The following is a 19,355-nucleotide window of genomic DNA, read 5'->3' as shown; positions in this document are numbered from 1 at the left end:
CTTATTTATTGTCGCCATTTTAGAAAATTGGGGGTAAAAGGTTACACGGGGTGATGTCGCATAGAGTGCTCCTGCCTCTAGTGGGTAAATTAGGAACAGTATTTAGGAACAGCACTTATTAAGTATATGTGCGGGCCAGAAGTTATTAATTCTATTACAGAGGCTGCGGGCCAGATTAAGTTTGACCACGGGCCGCATTTGGCCCCCGGGCCGGACTTTGGACATGCCTGGTATAGATGAAGCAAGTGCTGTTACCTGAAAACTCTGTGCCACCTGATTTCCAGTGAATGGCTTTAGTCATTTTCATAGCGGACTTGAAGCCACTGGAAATCGTTTTTCTACTCTTTGAAAAGAGTAAAGGATGGATTAACGTTCAACACATGATCAGTAAGTGCCATTATTTGTAACTTTGTGGTTTGTAATTCTGTCAGTGTTTTTTTATTCTCTCATCTTCAGTGCTTTATATTTTCATGGTTGTAGCCGTCACCTGAAGGCATTGACTGAGCGATTGACAGCTGATATTAACCAATCCATTATTGTTCAGTTCAAGAGCAGTGGGCTAATAAGAAGAGCTTGAAGGCGGGGCAAGCATTGCAGGCTTTTGTTTACTTCAAGATCACATGACAACTGTTTTAAACTATTTATTAACATTGTGTTTTATGTTTTAAGCTGCAGTCACACCGGGCTTTGTGTGTGCGAAATTCTGTCGTGCGGCGCTGCGAAAAGGGGCGGGATTAAACAAGATGATTAGACATTAAAAAAAGCCAGCGATTGCTCCATGTTTTAAATTTCTGTCCAGTGAGGTCCTGTTTTGATCCTCGATTAGTCTCACGCAGTCAAGTGATGCGATTTCGTAGGTTAGAGTTCACCAAGCTTGAACTTTGCACCGCAGCAACATGCGAAAATTGACGCATGACCCCGCATTTCCGGTCTGAAGCATTCGTGTGCGTGTGAATGGAAGTCTATGGGAGGAAAAGTCAAGTGTGACCGCAGCTTTAGGGTGCAAAGATGCATTCTGTGTGAATGTCGCCTAAATCTGCGGTGCGGTGAACATTTAGCAGAAAACCGGTCACATGGCAACAATTTATGCAATCGCACAAATGCCCCCAAATATATTTTGAGGTCGCATAGATATAATTTTGGGCGCACATGCGAAAAATTTCGAGACCTGCATATTAATACCAGGTGCAAACAGGACATTCAAATATTAACAGGGTATGAAAATTTAAATACAAGTGACTATTTTGGAATGGCATCCATGCAACCACAAAATATTAAATTTATTTAACTTTTATTCTACTATTATCAACTATTTATTTCTCCCTTCCTAAACTTTAGCTCATGTACCCACCCTCCTCGTCTGTTCAGCATAGACACAATTAAGATTAATACATTTCAAATAATAAAGAAGAATTACAAATTTCTCTACTTACTGACACATTTTTTAAATCCTGTTAACTTGACGGGACTCTTGCTTTTGCGGCCGCAGAAAACAATCATGTTTCTCCGGCGAAAAAAAAAACACAACATGGTGGTACTTTCTGCTTTGAAACACAGCATTACAATACTTGTTTTGAGTCTCCATCACACATTTGACCGGGGTTACATTGTGGATGTACCCAGACCATAAACTAGACTCGAATCTGTGGCCTGTCACTGACTACGTTTACATGAATATCAGTAATTGAATTATTTGCTTTAATCTAATTAAAAGAATAATTACAATTACAGAGGCATTTGTGTGTGCATAATCCAGTCAGATTGGGTTTCTGCCAAATTACAGAACATCAGACCATATCTTCACCCTTTGGACTCTCCGTGTTCGCGTGGGTTTCCTCCAGTTTTCCCCACAGTTCAAAGACATGCGCTATAGATGAATTGAATAAACAAAATTGGCCATAGTGTATGTGTGAATGAGTTTGTTTGGATGTTTCCCAGCACTGGGTTGCAGCTGGAAGGGCTTCCGCTGTGTAAAATATATGCTCGATAAGTTGGCAGTTCATTCCACTGTGGTGACCCCTGATGAATAAAGGGACTAAGCCAAAGAAAAACAAATGAATATTATAATGTTTTACTAATATTTACTGTTTAATATCTTTTTAAATAAGTTTGTTCTTTTAAGTATAAACTTTATAAATGGTTTGTCAATACGTTTGTAACATTTGTCATGCCAATACAGCAATTATTGAATTGACAAGAGCAGAAACAGCATAGACAAACACCAACAGTGAGAGAGAGCGTTCTGTTTTGAACATCAACAAGCGAATGAGCTCTTGATTATTTTACTTGTAAAGTTGTTTTGGAATAAGACATTTGTTCTGATATTCAGTTTCTGATATATTAGTGATATAGAAGACTTATTTTTGATATTTTACCAAACAAAAAGTACTTTTAAGTACTTTACAATAACTAAGAGAAAAAAAATCAGCAAGGGATGACAGACAGCTGAGATTAGCCCAAAAGGCCACACAACTGTTAAGCAGAGAAGAAATTAGACCTTTATTTTAAGGAGAACATTTTTTAAAATTTTATTTTGGACAAATTAAACCATATAAAATAAGCCTTATACAGAGAATGTTTAATTTCATGACTAGTATTTTCATTAAATTTTAATTAACAGGCCAAGTTTGAAGAGACCGGTTGCAAAAGCAAACATGTCGTGTTGTGCAGTAGGATGCCAAATTCCAAAAAGTCCAAAAATAGAAAACTTTTACCGTACATAACACTGCTTTTAATGCAAACCACAGACGCCTTTGGCTAAAAGGGAGCCGAATGAAATAATGACCTAATTAAAAATGCTGGACTCTGCAGTTCTCATTTCATATCAGGTAAGTTCACGCTATACTGAATCATACACATTACTCATTTTTGATTGCAGCAGTGATTTCAGCAAAAACAGTTAAATATGGTTAATTAAACTGCGGACACTGAATGCTAAGAATGAAACGTGAAAGTGTAAGTTATTAAGGTAAACTTGGTTTTATATTCACACATTCATTCAGTGACAAATTGTGACTAACTCCCTATATTGTTTACCATGGCACTTTGAATATTCAGTCTGAAATAACCTGCAAGTGTGACTTGAAAACAACATTAACGCTGTTTATTTGACTGTAAACAATGTTGTATTTTGATAGTCATTGGCTGCTAATATGATTTTGCTATTTACAGTTTGCAAATAATACCTTTATGAAATTATATTATTAAGGAGAAAGTCCGAATGTGCGAATATAAAACCAACTTTACCTCTATGTGCTCTACAGATGTAGTTCGCTGTCAGAATGCAATTGTTTTGCTTGTTGATGATTACCCAGGCTTTGTATGGCTCCGTCTTTTTTTCCATGGCTAGGCAGAACCTCGGTTTTTAGCACTACAAAGTTTTGAATCTGGTAATCATGGAGCATTATTTCTTGCACATGACCACACAGAACAAATTTGTTGGCATCCAAAGACTTGTAAGCCTTTAACTTCTCTCTTGTTAAAACACTTGGAGCTTCAATGAGATTGTATTTTTGGGGCTGGATGCTTGGCCATTTCATCTTATCCAATATTCATTGGGAGGGTGCAATTGCAAATGGACCTGTCAGATGAACGCAGCTGACTTTAACGTTAATTTTGCCGAATAACTGCTTATCACTGGGTGACAAGCTGTTATAATATGCCGAAAGTTATATATATATATATATATATATGTGTGTGTGTTATCAATATAACTTATTTCTAAGATGACAATAAACTCTGTATCGCATCGGATGTCTTTTCCTCACTGTAAATGCTAGCGCTCACTTTTTTTTCTGCAACCTCGCTGCACGCGCATCCTGAATGTTTACAAACATGGTAATTCATCTATTGACATTGATTAGTTCAGCTGAATAGATTAGGTCAACCATTAGTGTAAATATATTTAACTGGATAACAATGGAATGCATGTTTGTGTGTGTGTATATATAATATAGAATACACTTATAAAATAAATTTAATAAACATATATTAATGAAAAATAGTAAAAGCAAGCTATGCATAATTTACCTAATCTTCAGTGGATTATGGGTTCAGACATTCAGACAGTGCAAAATAAAAAGCCACGAAAGCACAACTGAATGCGACATCAAGGCGGGTTTCCTTGATGGACATTATTTGAGCCAGTCAAGGTGTAAAATGATATTCGTTACTTAAATTCGTTACCGGCTCTCATTGAAAATGAATAACTTCCAGCTACTTTGACTCTCTCGCTGCTTTTAGTGTGAACATACGGTAATAGTGTTGTCCCGGTACAGAAGTTTTAAAATTCCCGCTAACATTTAAGCGCTGCTAAGCGCGCTCATAACCAGCACTGATTAGCCATAGTTTTCTCCACTGCTCAACAGAAAGGACTGTGATTGGTCGTAAAGGTCATCAGTTCACCACTCTTCGCGAGTGCAAATACAGATACATGGACATTGGAGCATTTAAAGCCGTGAAGATCAGTCGATTCATCAGTGGACTACTTGTCTGTTTTTGCTTGGTGTAAACATCAGTGAAGTGTGGTGAACTGATGACCTTCACAGCCATTCAGTCATTTCTGTTGAGCACGTGAACACAATGGCAAATCAGCGCTGATTAAGAACGCCATCAACAGTGCCTTAAATGTTAACGGGGAATGGCCGTTTTTCTTTTAATTCAGTACCGAAATTCAGTATCGTGACAAGTCTAATATAGTGAAACAATCAGTTCGTTAACTTGAGTTTGATGAATGGCATCTAAAATGTGTGTTTGGAAAAGAAAACATTAACTAGCATTTCCCTTAACTTAGCTGAAAATAAGGTCCAATATCCCTTTTTATTTTCACCATTCATTCAAAACGGACCTTTGAGTTACCTGGAAGGTGGTGAAAGTATAAAATTTGTGTCGATTTCTTTTCACTGATAAGATATACAGCCAGGTACACAACATTCCAGTGTGACAGTGCGATAATTCCAGGTTTCTTCCCACCGCTGCCTTGATTTCGCTGTTAAAAATGGCAGCCGCGTGAAATCAGTCCATTGGAATAATGTCTGGCTTTTTTTCTTCTCCTCAGTGTATGGTTGCATCCTTTTGTACTGACATATCAGTGGGTGGATCTCACTTTAAGAAATTTAATTTATAATGATCCATTTGAAATTGTTGTGGCATTAACATGTTTATTTTCATATTTATATTTTATTATAGAAATTGTATTTGTAAATGCACAAAAATTAAATATAGTAGTTTAGCATTTTAAAATATACATTTTTAGTGAATAAACAAACTGTAAAATTGAAATTAAAGGGCACATAGTTTACCTCTTTTTTATGATTTTATATTAATATTATGGTTCTTCTGAGTGTGCCAGTTTAGGTTCAGTTTAAAACACAATTCAGATTTTTTTATTATAATGTGTTAAAAAGTGTCATGTTGGGGGCGTGTCCACAGTTCGCTGATTTCCTCAACACACCTGCACGGATGTTTCTAGAAAGCCTAGTAAGTGCTTGATTAGCTAGCCCAGGTGTGTCTGATTGGGGTTGAAACTAAACTTTGCAGGACACCGGCCCTCCAGGACCGAGCTTGGACATGCCTGGTCTAGATGGCACATGGCGGCTAAAGCCTAGGCCTGGACGATATGGCAAAAATTTATATCATGATATATTTCTTAATTTCGGTCAATACGATATAATTCCGATATCAATATGGAAAATATAAAAAAGCCAGGAAAAAACTGCCAAGAACGCACACAATGGATGTCTACATACAAATGTCTGCAGAGTCTATAACAACCAGGCTCTTACAACTTAAAAATAAAAAATAAAAACAGTGCAAAAACATTTCACTTTTAATTTAGCCCTTACTAACAAGAAAGGTGAAATAATTAGCTTGACCAACGTGATGAACAGAAATTTTTAATAGCATTTTGTTTTGTATATGCTGAAAATTTAACAATAAAAATAATACCAAAATCTCACAATGACATCCACATTGTAAAAAAAAAAAACAGAAAAAGAATAATTATAATAATAAAAAAATCAAAAAGGGTATAGGCTACATTAATATTTGCAATACAAAAAGAGTAGTTTGAGTATATTTGTATTCTGGTTGCTTTTCATCTTGAACATCCTTTAAGAGTTCTATCTGTCTATTTATATTTTGTAATTCCCTAAGTAAATTAAAAGGTTTAACATAAAATAGTTCTTATACATATATTATGTAGCCTTTATATAGACTAATATTTTATATAACAGATTTAATACCTATGATAATCTCATTCTTTTTATTTCATCAGCTTTGCAATAACCAGATTCCTGATAAATATGTTTGTGAATTTTATTTTGTAAGTTTGTGCGAGTGCTATATGCCAGCATGCAGCGAGTGTTAATTTGGGTGTTTATGTGAGGATCAGGTATATGCAAGGATCAAGTTTATATGTATGTGCGTGCGTATGTTGGTATATGCATGTATATGCGCAAATTTCGTACATGTTTTGAACATTCAATAGTATATGTTTATATGCGAGGAATTTATAGGTGTATATGCACTTGTTGATAAGCGAAGTTTGATTTAAATCCTATACGGTGCTTTATAGCCATCTGTGTTTGCTTGCCTTCTCTTCCGACATCGCTGGTTTCGGTGTCGCGGAGGTGGATGGTGGTGATGGTGAGGCTACAGGTTGGCTTAAACTTTTATGATGCCTCAACTTTTGACTATCTCAGTATGTTCTATTAGGCGAAAAAGATTTGAGGTGTTCCCGCTGCTAGTCAGCATCACTCTTCCGCACATTTTGCAGAGCACTGAAACTACACGTTTATCGGAACTTAAAAAGCCGAACCACTTCCACACCTCTGCATTCGTCTTTCCTCTCTCATCAACTAATTCGTCTGGATTCTTACTTGTGGAAGCTTGTTCATTCACATCTGTGTTCAGGGTACTCATTTTGTAGCTAAAACTTTCTGCGAAGGAGTTTAACCAACTGCTGAGAGCTGGCAGCGTATCTGTGATGCACGTCATCATGCAAGTGACATCACGCTCTTTCTAACGGCTAAGCACTGAAAGTCATTCAATGACAAATGACACAATGTAGAAGATCTTATACATACAATAATATATATATAGATATATATATATATATATATATATATATATATATATATATATATATATATATATATATATATAAAGCAAATTTATATCAAAATACTGGAAATGGGGTTAAAAATCATATAACCATTATTGAAAAAAAAAACTAGCGCGTATATTTTGATATCGTATTATTGTCCAGCCCTACTACATATACACGATAAATTATAAAAAACACTGACATTCAAATTTATTACAGCATATCATAAAAATAGCTTTGTCCTGTTATCGATCCAAATATGTAAATATTTTAAAATCAAGATACATACTAGACATGAAATAGCATAAGAAATTATGTCTTGTTTTCTGAAAACAAAACTCAAAATTAAGTGATTGCTTAAGTTAAATTATTTGTGAATTGGGTTAGAAAAATAATCCTAATGAGATCTCGAACAGAAGTTTTACGAGTTCACACAAACGTGTAAGTGATCTTGATCTATAACATGAGATGGTCGACGCCATTTTAACTTGCGGCCGCACGTTTTGCCTCATTCATAAAAAGCAGAACACGCAGGATTCAGCACGTAAATTCACCAGTTACTCCTCAAGTACCTGCAAGTAAGTGGCTGGTGAACTTGGAGAAGAGTAGATTGAACTTTAGTTACTTTCACTATGTGTAATGTGTATCTGATATGAATAAAACACATCGGCAAATTATATTCGAATGGATTGTTAGAGTTCCTTGTGTGTTTTACAAACTCTAAATGTATTGTTTTACTAGTACTTGTGTGTATTTACATGTGTAAAACGCTACATAGTTGTGATAATATGACATGTCTTTCTCAGCAGGGTTAAGCTGGTTTTGTTTTCGAAGAAAAACAATAATAAAAAAAGAAGCACTTCATCAGTCAGACGTCGCGCTAAAGTTCAGTTTGATTTTCTCAGTTGCCGCTCTAAAAGGTTAACGAGCTAACGCTAACTTGTCAAGCTGGATAACAAGTAAACATCAGCACAGGGGCTTTATGGTCCTCACTTCAAAACGGAACAAAAGTAAGACCCTGCTGTTGAACTCCCTTCCTCCTCATCCCTGTCTATGAGGCGCCGAACTCTGTATCAGTGCACGAAAGAGGCCGTGTTCACTCCGCTCCGCGCTGAACTAAAGTTTTTTTTTAATAATCAAACGTCTCCGTGTCGCGTGACACGACGAATCGATGATGAAATTTGTAGCCAACGCTTTAAGTAATCGTTTTCATCGATTTAATTGATTCGTTGTTGCAGCCCTAGCTATTATAATAGTATAATGGTTAATGGTCATGCCTCACCCTTCCCATAATTCTGCATTCATTCCTACACAAAGTAAAATCATGTAAATTAGTAGGGGTGTCAAAATTAATTCGGTGCACCGCAATACAGACGCGGACAATTCGGTATCGTTTCAGTAATAATAATAACCGGTTATTATGTACTGACGTCATTTATCTCATATGCGCTCTGTCGCGAGGGAGGCGAGCGCGGGTATTTTACAACACTACAGGCGCCAACTACTTCAAAAATTTCAGTGAGTGTGTGTTTTCTGGAAAGTCTTTCACTGGCACTTACAGCAGAAGCCCCTATTTCTCTGCGATTGAGGGAATGAAAGTACTCCCATTTCTCTCTCTCACTGTGGCCCATTTCACCTGCTGGCGTGACTTTCACTTCCCTCTCTTTTCCTCTCGGCTGTATGTATTCCTTATAAATTTCCAAATAAAGCACGACAGCATTCGGTAACTCTGGTGTAATTTTAACAGGAGTGGGCTGTCTCATAATATCGCTCCCGAGCGAGCAACCGAATCGATGGCATGATAATCGTAACCGAACCGTAAGATCAGTATAGGTTCACACCTCTATAAATTAGGTCCCTACCAATATCAAAAGCAACTACATCTACATCCACCAATATCTAACGCACATCTACACCATTGATTCAATTTTTAATATCCAGATCTGCAGAAATAAAGTTTGTATCCTGACATATTAGATAAATGTAGTATTCATAGAAAGAGATGAACGACAAACTAAAGAAATATTGTTAAAGGTAAATGAATAGACTTTCCACATTCAGTCTTTTTTGTGCTCCATTTAAGCTAAGTGTCCTGCTTTTCTGTGCATGTTTGTGTGTTTTTGAAGTTGTGACAACTGTGTGAACCGCTTCAGACACTGCTGACATCTGTAGGGTTTCTCTCCAGTGTGAATCCTCTCATGACATTTTAGGTTTGGTAACTGAGTGAAGCTCTTGTCGCAGTGTGAACACTTGTACGGTTTCTCTCCAGAGTGAATTATCTCATGTCTTTTCAGGTTTTGCACTTGACTGAATCTCTTGTCGCAGTGTGAACACATGTAAGGTTTCTCTCCAGTGTGAATCACCTGGTGCTGTTTCAGTTGTCCAGCTGTAACAAAAGCCTTCTCGCATTCAGAGCACACAAACTCTCTCACACCAGTGTGGATCTTCTGATGTTTTATCAAAGTTGACTGCAGTGTAAAAGTCTTTTCACACGCAGAACAGGAATAAGGTTTCTCCTTTGTGTGTACTCTAAGATGGTCCTTCAGCTGCGTAGCCGACAAAAATGTTTTGCTGCATTGATCACATTTGTGTGGTTTTTCTCCAGTGTGGATCATCATGTGTAGATTAAGATTTAATGAATATCTGAACCTCTTCCCACAGTGAGTACATGTGAACGGCTTTTCTCCAGTGTGGATCATCATGTGTCGATTGAGGTGTGACGATTGTCTGAATCTCTTCCCACACTGAGTGCAGTTAAATGGTTTCTCTCCATTGTGGATCATCATGTGAATCCTAAAATAGCTTTTACAATCAAAACTCTTCCCACACTGACTGCAGGTCAAACATTTGCTCCGTCTTCTTTTCTTTAAATCACTTCGTTCCTCATCTTCGCTCTCCTCACTCTCTTTTACATCTGAAATCATAGTAAATAATTTTAGCAAGTCTTTTAAAAATGGAGCAAAATATGAAGTGAAAAGAAACCGGCAATATTGTAGATATTCAGTTTTGTAACATGTGTTAGAGGAGTGGAAAAATATATCTGAACAAGATATAAAACAAATGTAAACATTTAACAGCTCAGATCATATTTAGTTTGTCCTTAAAATAGTAAATAATTAGTAATTGAGTTTCACTCTCTTCTTTCTAACCTACAGATATAAGCCCCTTTCACACAGTGATACCGGTAAATTTCCAGAACGACTTTACCAGTGAATTCAAAAAAAAGCGCTGTTCACACAGGCACGGACGTTCGGTAATTTTTCCGGAAAAGACCATTCACGCATCCATTCCAAAATACAGGTACATTTTGACATCATTAACCAGAAATGACCTATAAATGGCAAAGCTTGTATTTGTAAACATAGAAGGGGTCTGTCTTTTCTTGATGCTAGAGCGTTAAATAAAAGTGAAACCATTCATGCGGCTGCTTTGTGAGACATTCAAAGGCAGAAACGCAAACCGCAGCTACGTGTTTACAAACTTGACTACATTACAAATTAAGTGAATGGAAAAGTATTGTGAACAACTTATACGAAAACATTTGGAGGAACACTTTCACATGTTGAGATTTTCATAATGTGCATGTGTGCTGGGGCTCACCGGCTCCTTCACGTGCAGAGCTTGAAGGTAAACAAGCTGCGGTTCATCGTAAGCATTTTATCAATTTTTTTTACACAGTTGCCATTACGAAGGAACATAGAAACGTTTTCTGACTGACATCTAGCAGCTAAATGTGTCTGGAAAAAATTTCAAAAGCTTTTATTTTCATAGACCACGTGGATGTGAATGCGTCTGGGTGTTCTGATTGGCTAAAGCAGTGTTTCCCAACCCTGTTCCTGAGGGCACACCAACAGTTCATGTTTTGGATGTCTCCCTCATCTGACCCATTAACTTCAGGTTTTGGAGTCTCTTCTAATGTTCTGATGAGTTGTTTCAGGTGTGTTTGATTAGGGAGAGAATGAAAATGTGTACTGTTGGCGTGCCTTCTTCAGGAACAGGGTTGGGAAACTCTAGGCTAAAGTATACGTCCCACGTTAGCACGTTCTAGATGTGAACGCGCTCTTTTCGGCAAATCACCAGAAATGTTACAACTTCTCCTTCCGGAAAATTGCCAGAACAAATTTACTGGTATTTTCAAAAAGGGCCTGTTCACACATACAGACCTTTATGGAAAATTACCGGACATTTTCTGGAAAGGTCTGCATGTGTGAAAGGGGCTTGTGTCTATTATTTATTTTTTACATTTGTCCAGAATAAATAAGATGACCTTTTCAAAGGTTGTTATCCTTAATATTCATCAACATCATTAATAAAGGGTCAGAAATAAACACCAACCTGTTTGTTCTTCAGTTTCTTTCTCTTTAATTCTGCAGGGTTCTGGATCACTCATGTTCTCTGTGTCTTCCTGTTTATATCTGCAGGGTTCTGGATCACACATGTTCTCTCTGTCCTCGGTCTCCTCCTGTTTAATTCTGCAGGGTCCTGGATCACTCATGTTCTCTCTGTCCTTCAATAAACTCTCTTTGCAGATTTCACTTCATCCAGATGGGAAGGGCAGTATTTATAGCTGAACTGAAAGGAAAGAGGAGCTTCACTACAGGAGGAAGAGTTTTATAGATGGAACAGCAGATCTGCCAAGATTAAAAATATTTCAGTTAATATATTCTTCTTCTAACCAACATTTTATGTTTGCTTAAATCAATCTTTCAATTTTTTATGCAACTAATTACAATCTTTTTTTGTTATTTTGCTATCAAAAATTTAACCTGTTTTATTGCAAAAAATGACAAGCTGAACATATCAAATATTAATATAGGAATACAAAAAGAATAAACCAAGAAACTTACAAATTAGTAAAAAACAGATTTACTTATAAAAACTTATGTATAAAACTTATGTATAAAACTTATACCATATTATATATGGTAGTTATATATTTATTTTAGAAATGCATATAATGAGTTTTGAAATGAAATTTTCTTCTACAATGAGCATTTTTAACCTCTTGTGTTTATGTTCAGTTATTTCATGTTAAAAGTGTTGAAAATAACCTTTTGTTTGCCATCAAAGTGAAATGACTGAATGGAACCTGAGAAAAATGCTAATATTAGAAGAAAATTTCTGATGGCATGTAGATGTTTTAGCATCTGACCTCATATATATATATATCCATCGTTCAGGACAAAATTATTAGCCCTCCTTTAATTTCTTTCTTTATTTTTTTAAATCAAATATTTTTCAAGTGACTTATATAAGAAATAAAAGCAGCTTTAAATTTTTGAAAACTAATATTTAGGTCAATATTTTTAGTCCCCCAAGAATCTGGCTACATAAACCACTGTTGTCCAATGACTTGCCTTACTAACCTTGCATGTCTAGTTAACCTATTTAACCCAGTTAAGCCTTTGAATTGCACTTTAAGCTAAATACTAGTACCTTTCTAACTGGTAAAATATTATGTACCATCATCACGGCAAAGGCAAAATAAGTTAGTTATTAAAAATATTGTTTAATAATAATAATAAACTTTGTTCAATAGATTAAAGAAGGTCAGCAAAAAAAGTCAAATTAAAATGGATATAAAGCATATTTTAGTAATTTAACATTAAAATATGTTTGATTAACACTTTGACATTTTTTTGTGCAGATTTGTAAATGCTTGCTCACATTTAGATTTGAACTACAGTGAGCTTCAAGTTTACACAAATGAAAATTTCATATCGTTATTGTAACCAAAACTCAGTTATTATTATTAGTTACCGTAACAAATGTACATTATGCACATAACAGTACGTCATGATAAATTAGTCTGTATTACCCTTTTTAATTTGGCTGTACTTACTAAATGCCAAAATGTGTCCATATGTGCCCAACTTTGCCCTTAATAAAACAATGAATTATTTTTCTTCAGGACCCAAATTATGAAATGAGAACCACTGTTACACTTTTAAAGCATAAACTGTTTACAATTAATGTACAGTCATTGACGTAACGTTTACTTCAATTACTCAACATCACAGAATGTTCGTTCAAATAGAGGTGAAGTTGGTTTCACATTCGGATATTCAGACTTTCTTCTTAATAATATAATTACAGAAAAGTAATGTTTTACAAATTCTAAATAGGGAAATCATATTGGCAGCAAATGACCATCAAAGTACAACATTGTTCATAGTGAATTAGATAGTGTTAATGTTGTTTTGAAGTCATACTTGCATGCTAATTCCGATCGAATATTCAAAGTAACATGGTAAACAATACAGAGACTTCTAAATGAACGAATGTGGCAATATAAAACCAACTTTACCTCTATTTCGTTTAATAGTTCAGTACTGTACACTCGACCCAGAATAATATAAATAGAGGTAAAGTTAGTTTTATATTCTCTATTTGTCTCTATATTGTTTACCATGTTTCTTTGAATATTCGATCAGAATTAGCATGCAAGTATGACTTCTAAACAACATTAGCACTATCTAATTGACTTTGAACAATGCTGTACTTTGATAGTCATTTGCTGCTAATATGATTTCCCTATTTAGAATTTGCAAAGAATACTTTTCTGAAAGTTTATTATTAAGGATAAAGTGTGAATATTTGAATATAAAACCAACTTTACCTCTATGTTTATGTAGCCAGTTTCTTGAGGGGCTAAAAATATTGACCTTAAAATTAGTATTGAAAAATTAGAAATTGCTTTTATTTCAGCTAAAGAAACAAAAGAATTTCCCCAGAAGAAAAACGACTAATAGGAACTACTGTGAAAATGTCTTTGGCCTGTTAAACATCACTTGGAAAATATTTGATTAAAATTATAATTAAAAGGCTAATAATTTTATTATATGATTTCTCTATTTAGAATTTGCGAAGAATACTTTTCTGAAATTATATTATTAAGTGTGAATATATGAATATAAAAAAAACTTTACCCCTATCCACACGTTGCGGGCCTGTGGGTGCTTGATAGCGTTGTGGTACAAACTAAAGGCCCCTTTACTCTAGCAAGCAGATATAAATGTTATTTACTGTTGTTTGGTCCCAGTGATGCGCGAAGAGCCGACGACCAAGGGCAGACGACACTGGAATTAATCAAACTTTGTCAGAAAACAGACAACAGTCTACGTGTGGACTCAAAGAGATCCTGCTTCTTCTTCTTCTTACAGTTTACGGCGCTTGACGTCATCATCGTTTTGGTGCATTACCGCCATCTTCAGCTCCGGAGTGTGGATCAATGGTACAGACTGAACAACAGTTCCTCCACAAAAAAAGGTGGCGGTAGTGCACCGGAACGATGATGGATGTCAACCGCCGTAAACCGTAAGAAGAAGAAGCAGGATCTGTTAGAGTCCACAAGCAGATTACTACTAGCTGTTTTCTTTATTATACTGTATTATACTTTTGTTTGAAGTGTAGTTTTCCTCTCTAAAGACTGTCGACGTCGCGCGTCAAGCTTCATTTTGCTTTTGGTTTGTTATGGATTGAAATCGGTCATTGCGCGTTCTAATGGGAGATCAACAAAAGGCATAAAGTCGTAGAAAAAGCTAGTTTCAAGACGACTGTTTTTGTTTCTGCTGAGAGAGTTGGACGAGTTCCAATTTATAGAGGTAAAGTTGGTTTTATATTCGCACATTCGTTTATTTTGAAGTCCCTATATTGTTTACCATGTTACTTTGAATATTTGATAGGAATTAGCATTGCCGTTTTACTCTGATACATTCTAGGTCCAGTGTATAGCAATGAACTAGTGAAATAGAGTTAAAGTTGTTTTTTTTATTCGGATATTCAGACATTCTCCTTAATAATATAATTTCAGAAAAGTATTATTTGCAAATTATAGAAAAAATTGTTTTTCCTATGCCATAATGATAGTTGTATTTTACTAGTTGGCAAGATACTAGTATTTGGCTTGAGGTGCAGTTTAAAGGCGTAACATGTAAGGTTAATTAGGCAAGCCATTGGACAACAGTGGTTTATGTAATATAGGTAAAGTTGGTTTTATATTTGCACATTCGTTCATTTAGAAGTCTCTATATTGTTTACCATGTTACTTTGAATATTCGATCATAATTAGCATGCAAGTATGAATTCAAAACAACATTAACACTATCTAATTCACTGTGAACAATGTTGTACTTTGATGGTCATTTGCTGCTAATATGATTTCCCTATTTAGAATTTGCGAATAATACTTTTCTGTAATTATATTATTAAGGAGAAAGTCTGAATATCCGAATATAAAACCAATTTTACCTCTGTTTATGTAGCCAGTTTCTTGAGGGGCTAAAAATATTGACCTTAAAATTTGTATTGAAAAATTAAAAATTGCTTTTATTTCAGCTAAAGAAACAAAAGAATTTCCCCAGAAGAAAAACGACTAATAGGAACTACTGTGAAAATGTCTTTGGCCTGTTAAACATCACTTGGAAAATATTTGATTAAAATTATAATTAAAAGGCTAATAATTTTGCCTTGAATTATGTATTTATGTTTTATAAAATGAATCTGTAACTATCAAACAAGCATTTTTTTGCCTTCTATAAAACAAAAAATTGATTGCTTGCCTGTATATTGATATTTGATATGTTAAACCTATTTTTTCCCTCTCTTTTTTTGCAAAACAAGTTGAATTTCAGATAATATAAAAACAAAATGATTTTGTAATTAGTTGCATTAAAACTAAGTTTAATGCAACTAATTAAATTAATTTAAAAAATTAAAATTAAGTTAATTAGTTGCATTAAATTAAGTTAATTACAAGAAAATATTAACTGAAATATTTTTAGTCTTGGCAGATCTGCTCTTCCATCTATAAAGCTCCTCCTCCTGAGAGTTTATTGAAGGACAGAGAGAACATGAGTGATCCGGAACCCTGCAGAGTTAAACAGGAGGAGACCGAGGACAGAGAGAACATGTGTGATCCAGAACCCTGCAGAATTAAACAGGAAGAGACCGAGGACAGAGAGAACATGAGTGATCCAGAACTCTGCAGAATTGAAGAACAGACTGAAGAATCAACAGGTTGGTGTCTATATCTAATCCTTTATTAATGATGTTGATTAATATTCAGGATAAAAACCTTTGAACAGATCATCTTATTTATTCTGTGCAGTATACATTAAAAAGATTACAAATGTAATAAAAATAGAAGAGTGAAACATAATTAATAATCATTTACTATTATGAGGACTAACTAAATATGATCTAAGCTGTTAATTGTTTACATTTGTTTTATGTCTTGTTCAGATAGATTTTTTCAATCCTCTATCCAGAATTTGATATTAATTACATGTTGTAAATCTGACATTGAATTAGAGAAAACAATTTATCAAAATTAAAGATGGAGAATCTACAATAGTCAGTCCCGGTTTCCTTTCACTTCATATTTTGCTCCAGTCTTAAAAGACTTGCTAATATTATTTACTGTGATTTCAGACTTAAGCGAAAGTGAGGAGAGCGAATATGATGAACGAAGTGATTTAAAGAAAAGAAGACGGAAGAAATGTTTGACCTGCAGTCAGACTTTTGTTACAGCTGGACAACTGAAACGGCATCAGGTGATTCACGCGGGAGAGAAAAATTACAAGTGTTCACACTGCGGCAAGGGATTCACTCATGTACAAAACCTGAAAAGACATGAGAGGATTCACACCGGAGAGAAACCGTACAAGTGTTCACACTGCGACAAGAGCTTCACTCAGTTACCAAACCTAAAATGCCATGAGAGGATTCACACCGGAGAGAAACCCTACAGATGTCAGCAGTGTCTGAAGCGGTTCACACAGTTGTCACAACTTCAGAAACATACAAACATGCACAGAAAAGCAGGACACTTAAATTAAATGGAGCACTAAAAAATCTTATGTGGAACTGATGTTTCATGCCTGTACATCAGAAAACATAGGCATAAGAGACGATGTGCTTTTAATATTGGTGGATGTAGATGCTATTGATATTGGTAGGGACTTAATTTACATGATTTTTTTTTTTGGAGGAATGAATGCAGACTTCTGGGAAGGGGGAGGCATATGAACATTAATAACCATTATATTATTATAGTAACCATTTTATCTCGATTGTTGTTCGTCATAATCGATGTAGAGGCCAAAATTGAAACTGAGCTTTGATTAATTGCACAGAAATGGTTACCACTATAAGCCCATAGCAATCTTGACTTCTAATGACTTTTTTCTTTGAGTAGTAGCTCCTTATGTCCACGCTTCACTTGAGTCTTCACAGAAGCCTGACAGCAAAATTTTCTTAAGGCATAAGACTAAAAATGTTTATTCAATTAAAATTTGTCAGGACTAAAATTCTGATTAGTAGCCCAAACTGTCTGTAAACAAATGTAGATTTGTACATCTGCGCTCCCCTTTCATACTGACAGATCCTCCACTTGCATGTACACACCGGTTTACGTGCACAAGAGAGTGACAGCGGTAAAACAAATCCTGAATGAATATTGGAGTTAGTTTTGCACACTGGAGGAAAGGTGACAACATAGCTGAAGTATTTCTTTTAGACAGGTAATGATCTGTTTTAAAACTATTTTAGTCACACAAAGCTGGTGTAGATTTTGTTGTGTTATGAATAAGTTATATGCACAGAAGTGTTGTTCAGCCACTGATATCTTCTGGCAAAAGCCTTATGAAAGAATGATACCTTTATCAATCAACATATGTTGTGCTTTGGTTGTGGACTCGTGTTAACTTGTTTCCAGTACTCAGAATCAGTTTTATTGCCAAGTGTGCTTCACACACACAAGGAATTTGTTTTGGCTAAGGAAGCTTCCAGTGTACATAAAGTGACAACACATAATAAATATGGGAAAAAAAAAAAAAGATAAACTTTAAACAGATGCGGTTAGTCAAGAAACCTGGATGTTGAGTTGTATGTACAGATTGTTATAAATATACAGGTTATAAGGTGCTGTATACAAGTGCGAATGTAGAAAGTATTGCATTGTATATTGATATAAGGTGCTGTGTACAAGTGCGTATGAGAAAGTATTGCACATATTTATCGCGTGTACATGTTTCTACATACTCTCACGTTGACATTTTCTCAGAATAGCTCTGAATGACAAAACAATGTTTTATCACAGTTGATCAAACCATGATTTTTATAGTTGCAGACTCATGTTAACCTCTGTCTACAAAGTCACACACAAGCTGATATTTTCCAGTGTGTGGTACATTCAGCGTCACTTCCAGTGTGTGGTACATTCCGCGTCACTTCCAGTGTGTGGTACATTCCCTTTCCATGAAGAATCTGTCATTGTAAATTGGTTTCGGGACTGGTAAAAGTGTTTTGCGTCTTGTTAATTTTTTTTCTTCTAAAATGTAAATTTGCTTTGTCTTTGGATTAAATTGTTTTTCCTATATATTTGTGTCTTATGAAAGTGTTTTACGCTTTGTAATGTTGTTTTGCACTTCCAGGTCACCGTAGTGCTGTGATATCTTTGTATATATTAAACTTATTAATGAATAAACTCAACTTTTAAAATAAAACTAATCAGTCACTTCATTCTGTTCATATCTCAGACAGTTTAACAACAGAAGCTATTATAGCGTTCTACATACAAATCTTTGCACAAAAATGAAAATCATTCAAATCATACTTCAATGAAAAAGCCAATATTTTTTTAAAAGCTTGTTCTTTTTTTTAAAGGTATATAGTAGTCTAGAGCAGGGCTATTCAATTGGCGGCCCGCGGGCCACATGCGGCCCAGAATCAACCTCAGAGCGGCCCAGCCCGTGGTTCCGCCCATAGATAATAAATTAATATATATTATTCATTAATTGTTATTTAATATATTATATTAATATAAATATAAAGTATTTTTTTATGTCTATGGTCCCGCCAAAAACACAAATTCCTACGTAAATTACGTAGCCTGCAACACGCAAACAATGCAGAGCGTGCCCGATTGGAAGCAGTGTGCCTGAGCACGGTTCACTCACAGCCCGAAACTGAAGACGAGACGTGACTTTTAAGGGCCTGTTTCATATAAATTCATTAATCATTCTTACTGTTTAATGAACGCAAACTGTAGTAGATTATTAAAGATGCAAACCCCTCACTGCACCACAGCTGCACCTTTAGCAAACCTCCTAATTCCGGCAGTATGAGGATTTTATGATTGTTTATGAGCGTCAGAAGTGGCTGATCTGTTCAGTGAAATATTTGACTGGATGTCACTGCATCCTAAATCACTAAAATGATATAACGATATGCAGAAATCTTGACTGTG

General features: G+C 35.3%; 2 protein-coding genes across 6 annotated transcripts; one reads left to right on the top strand and one right to left on the bottom strand.

Annotated features, from left to right (window-relative positions):
- Positions 1-7,186: 7,186 nt before the first annotated feature.
- LOC130245041 (gastrula zinc finger protein XlCGF7.1-like) lies at positions 7,187-14,255 on the bottom strand. Of its 4 annotated transcripts, none has more exons than XM_056477672.1 (3): positions 14,132-14,255; positions 11,441-11,736; positions 7,187-10,019 (listed from the first exon to the last, which is right to left on the bottom strand). In XM_056477672.1, exons 2-3 carry the CDS (start codon positions 11,598-11,600, stop codon positions 9,184-9,186), a joined length of 996 nt encoding a protein of 331 aa, XP_056333647.1. In that variant the 5' UTR covers positions 11,601-11,736; positions 14,132-14,255; the 3' UTR covers positions 7,187-9,183. The 4 variants fall into 4 exon arrangements, with proteins under 4 accessions (XP_056333647.1, XP_056333649.1, XP_056333648.1 ...); XM_056477674.1 differs by having other exon boundaries at positions 11,441-11,677; XM_056477673.1 differs by lacking the exon at positions 14,132-14,255 and adding an exon at positions 14,035-14,123.
- A 168-nt stretch (positions 14,256-14,423) lies between these two features.
- Positions 14,424-18,593, top strand: zgc:113372 (uncharacterized protein LOC569258 homolog). Of its 2 annotated transcripts, none has more exons than XM_056477712.1 (3): positions 14,424-14,709; positions 15,898-16,123; positions 16,538-18,593. In XM_056477712.1, the coding sequence occupies exons 2-3, from the start codon at positions 15,958-15,960 to the stop codon at positions 16,942-16,944; spliced, it is 573 nt and encodes a 190-aa protein (XP_056333687.1). In that variant the 5' UTR covers positions 14,424-14,709; positions 15,898-15,957; the 3' UTR covers positions 16,945-18,593. The 2 variants fall into 2 exon arrangements, with proteins under 2 accessions (XP_056333687.1, XP_056333686.1); XM_056477711.1 differs by having other exon boundaries at positions 15,889-16,123.
- Positions 18,594-19,355: the final 762 nt, after the last annotated feature.

This window comes from Danio aesculapii, chromosome 17 (genome assembly GCF_903798145.1).
Source record: "Danio aesculapii chromosome 17, fDanAes4.1, whole genome shotgun sequence".
In the NCBI taxonomy this organism is placed as follows: Eukaryota; Metazoa; Chordata; class Actinopteri; order Cypriniformes; family Danionidae; genus Danio; species Danio aesculapii.
This window is presented reverse-complemented; position numbering and strand designations above follow the sequence as displayed.

Coding starts and splice junctions, on each gene's coding strand:
- LOC130245041 (XM_056477672.1), bottom strand. CDS start 11,600: ATGAGTGATCCAGGACCCTGCAGAATTAAACAGGAGGAGACCGAGGAC. Junction 10,020..11,440: donor AGAAACTGAAGAACAAACAG/GTTGGTGTTTAT, acceptor CTATGATTTCAG/ATGTAAAAGAGAGTGAGGAG.
- zgc:113372 (XM_056477712.1), top strand. CDS start 15,958: ATGAGTGATCCGGAACCCTGCAGAGTTAAACAGGAGGAGACCGAGGAC. Junction 16,124..16,537: donor ACAGACTGAAGAATCAACAG/GTTGGTGTCTAT, acceptor CTGTGATTTCAG/ACTTAAGCGAAAGTGAGGAG.